The sequence below is a fragment of the Thunnus maccoyii genome, chromosome 10, assembly GCF_910596095.1.
Source record: "Thunnus maccoyii chromosome 10, fThuMac1.1, whole genome shotgun sequence".
NCBI lineage: Eukaryota > Metazoa > Chordata > Actinopteri > Scombriformes > Scombridae > Thunnus > Thunnus maccoyii.
In genome coordinates, this window is record NC_056542.1 from 12,644,501 (window position 1) to 12,657,758 (window position 13,258).

Consider the following 13,258-nt stretch of genomic DNA (forward strand, 5'->3'; position numbering starts at 1 on the left):
CATGTGGATGTATATTATACACTGAGTGAATCAGTAAAAACATCCTTCTGAATACGCCACATAAAGGTGAATAGAAGTCACTGCTCTGTATTTAATCCCCTGTAATGATTATTATGGCCGTTTTTTTAACGTATTTCTTATTGCCTTCAATGTAAATTATTTTGAATTAATAGTATAGTTTTTTCTATTCCCTAATAACAATTACGTGAAATTTGCCTGATTTTTTTTAAATTAACCAGTGTATTTATTATCATTTGTGTAGTATTATTTGAACTAATTCTTCACTTTAACATATTCACAATGTCATTGCATAACATGATATGACATGCACTGAGTTAAAATCAAAGGGGGAGAAGGAGAAATAATTCATACTGTATGTACATTTTACAATAGTTGTGAAACTGCCTTCCTTACTGTTTTCATTTGTGAAGGCTAGAGCCTGACAGCAAGTCAGCCTGTGAGAGAGGCTCCACCTGGCACTGTGTCAGGGCCCGAGTCAAGGCCAGGATGACAGGAAGACATGCAGGCATTACATAATCAAAGATCAATCAATCTATGTCATATGGATAGTCATTTTTATATAAATGCATATATTTGCTACACTGAATTTTAAAATGCATTTGAATGTGTTTTTTAATCAGTGTCCATTATTTACAATTACATTTAATGTCACTCTAAAAAGATTAACAAACAATAGAATTTAAACCATGTCAGTCATCAGTGCCTGACACATCACCACCCATCAGCAAAAAAAAGTTTGCTTTTCCCAGAATACCCACAATCATTTTTCCAGGATTCTGATTGGTGAAAAACAACTTTGGGAGGTGTGTTCAGCACGGAAACAGGAGAGCTGCCTTTCCATTTAAACCGGGGCTCCAGGTGAAGTCCTCTCATCAACAGGATCACACAGCAACCATGAGGTCTCTGGTCTTCGTTCTGCTCATCGGAGCTGCTTGTAAGCGTATATCTCTCCCAGTCATTAGCCCTAATCACTGAATTATAAAAACTTTCACTTGGCCACTAACTGTTTGGCTCCCTGTGTGTTTTCAGTTGCCACAGAGGACGACAAGATCGTCGGAGGGTATGAGTGCCAGGCCCACTCCCAGCCCCATCAGGTGTCTCTGAACTCTGGCTACCACTTCTGTGGTGGTTCCCTGGTCAATGAGAACTGGGTTGTGTCTGCTGCTCACTGCTACAAGTCGTAAGCACATTCTTCATGTTTTTCCAGCATAATAGGTATTATCCAAGTGATATACAAATGTATATGTACTAGTCATTTTTCTGTGTTTTTACACTTGTCCTTTGTTTATTGTCTTTTTCCAGCCGTATTCAGGTGCGTCTTGGAGAGCACCACATCAGGGTCTCTGAGGGAACCGAGCAGTTCATCAGCTCCTCCCGTGTCATCCGCAACCCCGACTACAACCCCTACACCATCGACAATGACATCATGCTGATCAAGCTGAGCGAGCCCGCCACCCTCAACGAGTTTGTGCAGCCTGTGGCTCTGCCCACCAGCTGCGCCCCCGCTGGCACCATGTGTCTTGTCTCTGGCTGGGGCAACACCATGAGCTCCGGTGAGTATCATCTGCATTTGAACAGCTAGGAGTTACAGAATGTTTCAGAGCAACATTTGTGTTTTTTTAATTGTTTTTCACCCATACTTTCTTTTAAACATTGCAGTTGATGACGGTGACAAGCTGCAGTGCCTGGACCTCCCCATCCTCCCCCAAACCGACTGTGACAATGCCTACCCTGGCATGATCACTGATGCCATGTTCTGTGCTGGATTCCTGGAGGGCGGCAAGGATTCCTGCCAGGTACGTAACAAAAGGCCTAGCTCTAGACCTGTGCTTCTGGGTTGAAAAATCAAGAATATTGGTATTTCAATAGAAGAATATTTGTTATTTTTAGTATTGAAATATATTGGAATAATTTATTCTTTCACTCTGTTCACTGTTCATATTCTCTCTTTCAGGGTGACTCTGGTGGCCCTGTTGTGTGCAACGGTGAGCTGCAGGGTGTCGTGTCCTGGGGATACGGATGTGCTGAGAGGGACCACCCTGGTGTCTACTGCAGGGTATAGCTAAAATATCTCTTCATAATAAATTAAATCACTATTTCAACTGAACTTTCACATTTTGCATGTCCAGTTAACATTCAACATATGTGCTGCTGGCTGCCTGTTTTAACTAACCTCTTTCTGTCTCCATCCCCAGGTGTGCCTCTTCAACCAGTGGCTGGAGGAGACCATGGCCAGCAATTAAATCTGATCATGTGACCATCATCTTATTCTGCTGCCTCTCTTCCATTATTCTAACTCCAGTAATGTTGTAGTTTTGAAAAATGTGCAGCCATTTCTCATCTGCATCAATAAAGTCATACACCTGACTTGCATACAATTGTTCTTTCCATTTTTTTTAGCCTTTGTCTTCCTACATTGTGGTATTCTCATCACAGCACTATAAAACTTAGCCTTGATTTTTCACTAAGGTTTTAAAACAGTTCACTGCCCTTCATGATACATTACAAACAAGGCAATCACTGCTTATCTTATCCTGCTTATCCTATGTCTACTGTTTATACTGTATTTTGACATCCAAACTGGTAAAATGACAAACTTTGTCATTGCAAAATTCTATTCAATCTATTCAAAATCTATTCAAAGAAAAATAATTTGTCCAGCAACAAATAAACATGTAATCAGAGGAAGTGCATTTATCATTAGTTACATAAATTAGAGGTACATGTGTATGTGACCTTAATGTTTATAATACTGCAGCTTGTGTTAAAATGGGCTCAAAAGCCTTGTGTAAACAGAAATACCAATGCAAAATATTTATTAATTACATACCCAAGATCCTATTTGATATTATACATTATTCTGTTATGATATCTTATGATATATAAGGGCCTAAATATCGGTATTACTTCTGTGTTGACCACTTTTTGCACTTTGGGTGTATGTTTAATGTATTTGTTGTCTTATGATATGATTCAGATTTTTAAAAACTCTTCTATTAATTTTAGTTAGAATTACCTAAAACTTTGGCAAATACAATCAACTCTGCAAATAACCTATTACCTCAAAAGACTCATATCAGCTCAATTTTTTGGAGAGCAAATAAAAACCTGCAGTGGAACAACACGGATAAACAGGAATATAAGTGTAATAGACAAAATAAAGGCACTGTAGTTATGTTAATTACTGTGAGAAAATATAAACTAGCAGAAAATCTTTTCACAGAGAGACACCTGAAGTAGAGACAGACCCCATAAAAATACAGTATATCCACAGTCTGGACAATGAGACAAGAAGACATAAACAGTCCTGGAAACTTACAGAGGAAAGAATCACTGAGAACAAGATGTGCTTCCTTTTAAAATGTGACAAATATTATTATATTAGAATATAATTCTTTGGAAATTTTGATGTGGTGGCATATTTACTGGCACAACATGTGGATGTATATTATACACTGAGTGAATCAGTAAAAACATCCTTCTGAATACGCCACATAAAGGTGAATAGAAGTCACTGCTCTGTATTTAATCCTCTGTAATGATTATTATGGCCGTTTTTTTAACGTATTTCTTATTGCCTTCAATGTAAATTATTTTGAATTAATAGTATAGTTTTTTCTATTCCCTAATAACAATTACGTGAAATTTGCCTGATTTTTTTTTAAATTAACCAGTGTATTTACTATCATTTGTGTAGTATTATTTGAACTAATTCTTCACTTTAACATATTCACAGTGTTATTGCATAACATGATATGACATGTACTGAGTTAAAATCAAAGGGGGAGAAGGAGAAATAATTCATACTGTATGTACATTTTACAATAGTTGTGAAACTGCCTTCCTTACTGTTTTCCTTTGTGAAGGCTAGAGCCTGACAGCAAGTCAGCCTGTGAGAGAGGCTCCACCTGGCACTGCGTCAGGGCCCAAGTCAAGGCCAGGATGACAGGAAGACATGCAGGCATTACATAATCAAAGATCAATCAATCTATGTCATATGGATAGTCATTTTTATATAAATGCATATATTTGCTACACTGAATTTTAAAATGCATTTAAATGTGTTTTTTAATCAGTGTCCATTATTTACAATTACATTTAATGTTACTCTAAAAAGATTAACAAACAATAGAATTTAAACCATGTCAGTCATCAGTGCCTGACACATCACCACCCATCAGCAAAAAAAAGTTTGCTTTTCCCAGAATACCCACAATCATTTTTCCAGGATTCTGATTGGTGAAAAACAACTTTGGGAGGTGTGTTCAGCACGGAAACAGGAGAGCTGCCTTTCCATATAAACCGGGGCTCCAGGTGAAGTCCTCTCATCGACAAGATCACACAGCAACCATGAGGTCTCTGGTCTTCGTTCTGCTCATCGGAGCTGCTTGTAAGCATATATCTCTCCCAGTAATTAGCCCTAATCACTGAATTATAAAAACTTTCACTTGGCCACTAACTGTTTGGCTCCCTGTGTGTTTTCAGTTGCCACAGAGGACGACAAGATCGTCGGAGGGTATGAGTGCCAGGCCCACTCCCAGCCCCATCAGGTGTCTCTGAACTCTGGCTACCACTTCTGTGGTGGTTCCCTGGTCAATGAGAACTGGGTTGTGTCTGCTGCTCACTGCTACAAGTCGTAAGCACATTCTTCATGTTTTTCCAGCATAATAGGTATTATCCAAGTGATATACAAATGTATATGTACTAGTCATTTTTCTGTGTTTTTACACTTGTCCTTTGTTTATTGTCTTTTTCCAGCCGTATTCAGGTGCGTCTTGGAGAGCACCACATCAGGGTCTCTGAGGGAACCGAGCAGTTCATCAGCTCCTCCCGTGTCATCCGCAACCCCGACTACAACCCCTACACCATCGACAATGACATCATGCTGATCAAGCTGAGCGAGCCCGCCACCCTCAACGAGTTTGTGCAGCCTGTGGCTCTGCCCACCAGCTGCGCCCCCGCTGGCACCATGTGTCTTGTCTCTGGCTGGGGCAACACCATGAGCTCCGGTGAGTATCATCTGCATTTAAACAGCTAAAAGTTACAGAATGTTTCAGAGCAACATTTGTGTTTTTTTAATTGTTTTTCACCCATACTTTCTTTTAAACATTGCAGTTGATGACGGTGACAAGCTGCAGTGCCTGGACCTCCCCATCCTCCCCCAAAGCGACTGTGACAACGCCTACCCTGGCATGATCACTGATGCCATGTTCTGTGCTGGATTCCTGGAGGGCGGCAAGGATTCCTGCCAGGTACGTAACAAAAGGAATCTGCAAAGGGCCTAGCTCTAGACCTGTGCTTCTGGGTTGAAAAATCAAGAATATTGGTATTTCAGTAGAAGAATATTTTTTATTTTTAGTATTGAAATACATTGGAATAATTTATTATTTCACTCTGTTCACTGTTCATATTCTCTCTTTCAGGGTGACTCTGGTGGCCCCGTTGTGTGCAACGGTGAGCTGCAGGGTGTCGTGTCCTGGGGATACGGATGTGCTGAGAGGGACCACCCTGGTGTCTACTGCAGGGTATAGCTAATATATCTCTTCATAATAAATTAAATCACTATTTCAACTGAACTTTTACATTTTGCATGTCCAGTTAACATTCAACATATATGCTTCTGGCTGTCTGTGCTAACTTACCTCTTTCTCTCTCCATTCCCAGGTGTGCCTCTTCAACCAGTGGCTGGAGGAGACCATGGCCAACAATTAAATCTGATCATGTGACCATCATCTTATTCTGCTGCCTCTCTTCCATTATTCTAACTCTAGTAATGTTGTAGAGTTTTGAACAATGTGCAGCCATTTCTCATCTGCATCAATAAAGTCATACACCTGACTTGCATACAATTGTTCTTTCCATTTTTTTAGCCTTTGTCTTCCTACATCGTGGTATTCTCATCAAAGCACTATAAAACTTAGCCTTGATTTTTCACTAAGGTTTTAAAACAGTTCACTGCCCTTCATGATACATTACAAACAAGGCAATCACTGCTTATCTTATCCTGCTTATCCTATGTCTACTGTTTATACTGTATTTTGACATCCAAACTGGTAAAATGACAAACTTTGTCATTGCAAAATTGTATTCAATCTATTCAAAATCTATTCAAAGAAAAATAATTTGTCCAGCAACAAATAAACATGCAATCAGAGAAAGTGCATTTATCATTAGTTACATAAATTAGAGATACATGTGTATGTGACCTTAATGTTTATAATACTGCAGCTTGTGTTAAAATGGGCTCAAAAGCCTTGTGTAAACAGAAAAACCAATGCAAAATATTTATTAATTACATACCCAAGATCCTATTTGATATTATACATTATTCTGTTATGATATATTATGATATATAAGGGCCTAAATATCGGTATTACTTCTGTGTTGACCACTTTTTGCACTTAATGTTTGGGTGTATGTTTAATGTATTTGTTGTCTTATGATATGATTCAGATTTTTAAAAACTCTTCTATTCATTTTAGTTAGAATTACCAAAAACTTTGGCAAATACAATCAACTCTGCAAACAACCTATTACCTCAAAAGACTCATGTCAGCTCAATTTTTTTGGAGGGCAAACAAAAACCTGCAGTGGAACAACATGGATAAACAGGAACACAAGTGTAATAGAGAAAATAAAGGCACTGTAGTTATGTTAATTACTGTGAGAAAATATAAACTAGCAGAAAATCTTTTCACAGAGAGACACCTGAAGTAGAGACAGACCCCATAAAAATACAGCATATCCACAGTCTGGACAATGAGACAAGAAGACATAAACAGTCCTGGAAACTTACAGAGGAAAGAATCACTGAGAACAAGATATGCTTCCTTTTAAAATGTGACAAATATAATAATATAAAATATATTAAAATATAATTCTGTGCCAATTTTGGCATATTTACTAGCACAACATGTGGATGTATATTATAAACTGAGTGAATCAGTAAAAACATCCTTCTGAATGTGCCAAATAAAGGTGAATAGAAGTCACTGCTCTGTATTTAATCCTCTGTAATGATTATTACAGCTGTTTTTTGGGTTGTTGTTTTTTTACCTTTTTCTTATTGCCTTTACTGTCAATTATTTTGATTTAACAGTATAGCTTTTTTTCTTTTCCCCAATAATAATTACATGAAATTTGCCTGTTTTTTAATTAACCCATGTATTTAGTATCATTAGTAAAGTATTATTTGAACTAATTCTTCACTTTAACATATTCACAATGTTATTGCATAACATGATATGACATGCATTGAGTTAAAATCAGAGGAGGAGAAGGAGAAATAATTCATACTGTATGTACATTTTACAGTAGTTGTGAAACTGCGTTCCTTACTGTTTTCCTTTGTGAAGGCTAGAGCCTGACAGCAAGTCAGCCTGTGAGAGAGGCTCCACCTGGCACTGCGTCAGGGCCCGAGTCAAGGCCAGGATTACAGGAAGACATGCAGGCATTACATAATCAAAGATCAATCAATCTATGTCATATGGATAGTCATTTTTATATAAATGCATATATTTGCTACACTGAATTTTAAAATGCATTTAAATGTGTTTTTTAATCAGTGTCCATTATTTACAATTACATTTAATGTTACTCTAAAAAGATTAACAAACAATAGAATTTAAACCATGTCAGTCATCAGTGCCTGACACATCACCACCCATCAGCAAAAAAAAGTTTGCTTTTCCCAGAATACCCACAATCATTTTTCCAGGATTCTGATTGGTGAAAAACAACTTTGGGAGGTGTGTTCAGCACGGAAACAGGAGAGCTGCCTTTCCATATAAACCGGGGCTCCAGGTGAAGTCCTCTCATCGACAAGATCACACAGCAACCATGAGGTCTCTGGTCTTCGTTCTGCTCATCGGAGCTGCTTGTAAGCATATATCTCTCCCAGCCCTAATCACTGAATTATAAAAACTTTCACTTGGCCACTAACTGTTTGGCTCCCTGTGTGTTTTCAGTTGCCACAGAGGACGACAAGATCGTCGGAGGGTATGAGTGCCAGGCCCACTCCCAGCCCCATCAGGTGTCTCTGAACTCTGGCTACCACTTCTGTGGTGGTTCCCTGGTCAATGAGAACTGGGTTGTGTCTGCTGCTCACTGCTACAAGTCGTAAGCACATTCTTCATGTTTTTCCAGCATAATAGGTATTATCCAAGTGATATACAAATGTATATGTACTAGTCATTTTTCTGTGTTTTTACACTTGTCCTTTGTTTATTGTCTTTTTCCAGCCGTATTCAGGTGCGTCTTGGAGAGCACCACATCAGGGTCTCTGAGGGAACCGAGCAGTTCATCAGCTCCTCCCGTGTCATCCGCAACCCCAACTACAACCCCTACACCATCGACAATGACATCATGCTGATCAAGCTGAGCGAGCCTGCCACCCTCAACGAGTTTGTGCAGCCTGTGGCTCTGCCAACCAGCTGCGCCCCCGCTGGCACCATGTGTCTTGTCTCTGGCTGGGGCAACACCATGAGCTCCGGTGAGTATCATCTGCATTTAAACAGCTAAAAGTTACAGAATGTTTCAGAGCAACATTTGTGTTTTTTTTAATTGTTTTTCACCCATACTTTCTTTTAAACATTGCAGTTGATGACGGTGACAAGCTGCAGTGCCTGGACCTCCCCATCCTCCCCCAAACCGACTGTGACAACGCCTACCCTGGCATGATCACTGATGCCATGTTCTGTGCTGGATTCCTGGAGGGCGGCAAGGATTCCTGCCAGGTACGTAACAAAAGGAATCTGCAAAGGGCCTAGATCTAGACCTGTGCTTCTGGGTTGAAAAATCAAGAATATTGGTATTTAAATAGAAGAATATTTTTTATTTTTAGTATTGAAATATATTGAAATCATTTATTCTTTCATTCTGTTCACTGTTCATATTCTCTCTTTCAGGGTGACTCTGGTGGCCCCGTTGTGTGCAACGGTGAGCTGCAGGGTGTCGTGTCCTGGGGATACGGATGTGCTGAGAGGGACCACCCTGGTGTCTACTGCAGGGTATAGCTAAAATATCTCTTCATAATAAATTAAATCACTATTTCAACTGAACTTTCACATTTTGCATGTCCAGTTAACATTCAACATATGTGCTGCTGGCTGCCTGTTTTAACTAACCTCTTTCTGTCTCCATCCCCAGGTGTGCCTCTTCAACCAGTGGCTGGAGGAGACCATGGCCAGCAATTAAATCTGATCATGTGACCATCATCTTATTCTGCTGCCTCTCTTCCATTATTCTAACTCCAGTAATGTTGTAGTTTTGAACAATGTGCAGCCATTTCTCATCTGCATCAATAAAGTCATACACCTGACTTGCATACAATTGTTCTTTCCATTTTTTTAGTTTTTTTTAGCCTTTGTCTTCCTACATCATGGTATTCTCATCACAGCACTATAAAACTTAGCCTTGATTTTTCACTAAGGTTTTAAAACAGTTCACTGCCCTTCATGATACATTACAAACAAGGCAATCACTGCTTATCTTATCCTGCTTATCCTATGTCTACTGTTTATACTGTATTTTGACATCCAAACTGGTAAAATGACAAACTTTGTCATTGCAAAATTCTATTCAATCTATTCAAAATCAATTCAAAAAAAAATAATTTGTCCAGCAACAAATAAACATGCAATCAGAGGAAGTGCATTTATCATTAGTTACATAAATTAGAGGTACATGTGTATGTGACCTTAATGTTTATAATACTGCAGCTTGTGTTAGAATGGGCTCAAAAGCCTTGTGTAAACAGAAATACCAATGCAAAATATTTATTAATTACATACCCAAGATCCTATTTGATATTATACATTATTCTGTTATGATATATTATGATATATAAGGGCCTAAATATCAGTATTACTTCTGTGTTGACCACTTTTTGCACTTAATGTTTGGGTGTATGTTTAATGTATTTGTTGTCTAATGATATGATTCAGATTTTTAAAAACTCTACTATTCATTTTAGTCAGAATTACCTAAAACTTTGGCAAATACAATCAACTCTGCAAACAACCTATTACCTCAAAAGACTCATGTCAGCTCAATTTTTTTGGAGGGCAAACAAAAACCTGCAGTGGAACAACATGGATAAACAGGAACACAAGTGTAATAGAGAAAATAAAGGCACTGTAGTTATGTTAATTACTGTGAGAAAATATAAACTAGCAGAAAATCTTTTCACAGAGAGACACCTGAAGTAGAGACAGACCCCATAAAAATACAGTATATCCACAGTCTGGACAATGAGACAAGAAGACATAAACAGTCATGAAACTTACAGAGGAAAGAATCACTGAGAAAAAGATGTGTTTCCTTTTAAAATGTGACAAATATAATAATATAAAATATATTAGAATATAATTCTGTGCCAATTTTGGCATATTTACTAGCACAACATGTGGATGTATATTATAAACTGAGTGAATCAGTAAAAACATCCTTCTGAATGTGCCAAATAAAGGTGAATAGAAGTCACTGCTCTGTATTTAATCCTCTGTAATGATTATTACAGCTGTTTTTTGGGTTGTTGTTTTTTTACCTTTTTCTTATTGCCTTTACTGTCAATTATTTTGATTTAACAGTATAGCTTTTTTTCTTTTCCCCAATAATAATTACATGAAATTTGCCTGTTTTTTAATTAACCCATGTATTTAGTATCATTAGTAAAGTATTATTTGAACTAATTCTTCACTTTAACATATTCACAATGTTATTGCATAACATGATATGACATGCATTGAGTTAAAATCAGAGGAGGAGAATGAGAAATAATTCATACTGTATGTACATTTTACAGTAGTTGTGAAACTGCGTTCTTTACTGTTTTCCTTTGTGAAGGCTAGAGCCTGACAGCAAGTCAGCCTGTGAGAGAGGCTCCACCTGGCACTGCGTCAGGGCCCGAGTCAAGGCCAGGATGACAGGAAGACATGCAGGCATTACATAATCAAAGATCAATCAATCTATGTCATATGGATAGTCATTTTTATATAAATGCATATATTTGCTACACTGAATTTTAAAATGCATTTAAATGTGTTTTTTAATCAGTGTCCATTATTTACAATTACATTTAATGTTACTCTAAAAAGATTAACAAACAATAGAATTTAAACCATGTCAGTCATCAGTGCCTGACACATCACCACCCATCAGCAAAAAAAAGTTTGCTTTTCCCAGAATACCCACAATCATTTTTCCAGGATTCTGATTGGTGAAAAACAACTTTGGGAGGTGTGTTCAGCACGGAAACAGGAGAGCTGCCTTTCCATATAAACCGGGGCTCCAGGTGAAGTCCTCTCATCGACAAGATCACACAGCAACCATGAGGTCTCTGGTCTTCGTTCTGCTCATCGGAGCTGCTTGTAAGCATATATCTCTCCCAGCCCTAATCACTGTAATGTAAAAACTTTCACTTGGCCACTAACTGTTTGGCTCCCTGTGTGTTTTCAGTTGCCACAGAGGACGACAAGATCGTCGGAGGGTATGAGTGCCAGGCCCACTCCCAGCCCCATCAGGTGTCTCTGAACTCTGGCTACCACTTCTGTGGTGGCTCCCTGGTCAATGAGAACTGGGTTGTGTCCGCTGCTCACTGCTACAAGTCGTAAGCACATTCTTCATGTTTTTCCAGCATAATAGGTATTATCCAAGTGATATACAAATGTATATGTACTAGTCATTTTTCTGTGTTTTTACACTTATCCTTTGTTTATTGTCTTTTTCCAGCCGTATTCAGGTGCGTCTTGGAGAGCACCACATCAGGGTCTCTGAGGGAACCGAGCAGTTCATCAGCTCCTCCCGTGTCATCCGCAACCCCAACTACAACCCCTACACCATCGACAATGACATCATGCTGATCAAGCTGAGCGAGCCCGCCACCCTCAACGAGTTTGTGCAGCCTGTGGCTCTGCCCACCAGCTGCGCCCCCGCTGGCACCATGTGTCTTGTCTCTGGCTGGGGCAACACCATGAGCTCCGGTGAGTATCATCTGCATTTAAACAGCTAAAAGTTACAGAATGTTTCAGAGCAACATTTGTGGTTTTTTAATTGTTTTTCACCCATACTTTCTTTTAAACATTGTAGTTGATGACGGTGACAAGCTGCAGTGCCTGGACCTCCCCATCCTCCCCCAAAGCGACTGTGACAACGCCTACCCTGGCATGATCACTGATGCCATGTTCTGTGCTGGATTCCTGGAGGGCGGCAAGGATTCCTGCCAGGTACGTAACAAAAGGAATCTGCAAAGGGCCTAGCTCTAGACCTGTGCTTCTGGGTTGAAAAATCAAGAATATTGGTATTTAAATAGAAGAATATTTTTTATTTTTAGTATTGAAATATATTGAAATCATTTATTCTTTCATTCTGTTCACTGTTCATATTCTCTCTTTCAGGGTGACTCTGGTGGCCCCGTTGTGTGCAACGGTGAGCTGCAGGGTGTCGTGTCCTGGGGATACGGATGTGCTGAGAGGGACCACCCTGGTGTCTACTGCAGGGTATAGCTGAAATATCTCTTCATAATAAATTAAATCACTATTTCAACTGAACTTTCACATTTTGCATGTCCAGTTAACAGTCAACATATGTGCTGCTGGCTGCCTGTTTTAACTAACCTCTTTCTCTCTCCATTCCCAGGTGTGCCTCTTCAACCAGTGGCTGGAGGAGACCATAGCCAGCAATTAAATCTGATCATGTGACCATCATCTTATTCTGCTGCCTCTCTTCCATTATTCTAACTCCAGTAATGTTGTAGTTTTGAACAATGTGCAGCCATTTCTCATCTGCATCAATAAAGTCATACACCTGACTTGCATACAATTGTTCTTTCCATTTTTTTAGCCTTTGTCTTCCTACATCGTGGTATTCTCATCACAGCACTATAAAACTTAGCCTTGATTTTTCACTAAGGTTTTAAAACAGTTCACTGCCCTTCATGATACATTACAAACAAGGCAATCACTGCTTATCTTATCCTGCTTATCCTATGTCTACTGTTTATACTGTATTTTGACATCCAAACTGGTAAAATGACAAACTTTGTCATTGCAAAATTCTATTCAATCTATTCAAAATCTATTCAAAGAAAAATAATTTGTCCAGCAACAAATAAACAGGCAGTCATAGAAAGTGCATTTATCATTAGTTACATAAATTAGAGGTACATGTGTATGTGACCTTAATGTTTATAATACTGCAGCTTGTGTTAGAATGGGCTCAAAAGCCTTGTGTAAACAGA

General features: G+C 38.8%; 4 protein-coding genes across 4 annotated transcripts; all 4 read left to right on the forward strand.

Annotated features, from left to right (window-relative positions):
- Positions 1 to 881: 881 nt before the first annotated feature.
- LOC121905562 (trypsin-1-like) lies at positions 882 to 2,339 on the forward strand. The gene is made up of 6 exons (XM_042423880.1): positions 882 to 955; positions 1,051 to 1,201; positions 1,324 to 1,574; positions 1,681 to 1,817; positions 1,976 to 2,077; positions 2,217 to 2,339. Exons 1-6 carry the CDS (start codon positions 916 to 918, stop codon positions 2,262 to 2,264), a joined length of 729 nt encoding a protein of 242 aa, XP_042279814.1. The 5' UTR covers positions 882 to 915; the 3' UTR covers positions 2,265 to 2,339.
- Positions 2,340 to 4,316: 1,977 nt separating this feature from the next.
- LOC121906244 (trypsin-1-like) lies at positions 4,317 to 5,774 on the forward strand. The gene is made up of 6 exons (XM_042424994.1): positions 4,317 to 4,411; positions 4,507 to 4,657; positions 4,780 to 5,030; positions 5,137 to 5,273; positions 5,445 to 5,546; positions 5,686 to 5,774. The coding sequence occupies exons 1-6, from the start codon at positions 4,372 to 4,374 to the stop codon at positions 5,731 to 5,733; spliced, it is 729 nt and encodes a 242-aa protein (XP_042280928.1). The 5' UTR covers positions 4,317 to 4,371; the 3' UTR covers positions 5,734 to 5,774.
- Positions 5,775 to 7,805: 2,031 nt separating this feature from the next.
- On the forward strand, positions 7,806 to 9,322 carry LOC121906241 (trypsin-1-like). Its single transcript, XM_042424989.1, has 6 exons — positions 7,806 to 7,900; positions 7,989 to 8,139; positions 8,262 to 8,512; positions 8,620 to 8,756; positions 8,928 to 9,029; positions 9,169 to 9,322. Exons 1-6 carry the CDS (start codon positions 7,861 to 7,863, stop codon positions 9,214 to 9,216), a joined length of 729 nt encoding a protein of 242 aa, XP_042280923.1. The 5' UTR covers positions 7,806 to 7,860; the 3' UTR covers positions 9,217 to 9,322.
- A 1,973-nt stretch (positions 9,323 to 11,295) lies between these two features.
- LOC121906232 (trypsin-1-like) lies at positions 11,296 to 12,705 on the forward strand. The gene is made up of 6 exons (XM_042424979.1): positions 11,296 to 11,390; positions 11,479 to 11,629; positions 11,752 to 12,002; positions 12,109 to 12,245; positions 12,417 to 12,518; positions 12,658 to 12,705. The coding sequence occupies exons 1-6, from the start codon at positions 11,351 to 11,353 to the stop codon at positions 12,703 to 12,705; spliced, it is 729 nt and encodes a 242-aa protein (XP_042280913.1). The 5' UTR covers positions 11,296 to 11,350.
- The last annotated feature ends 553 nt before the right edge of the window (positions 12,706 to 13,258 follow it).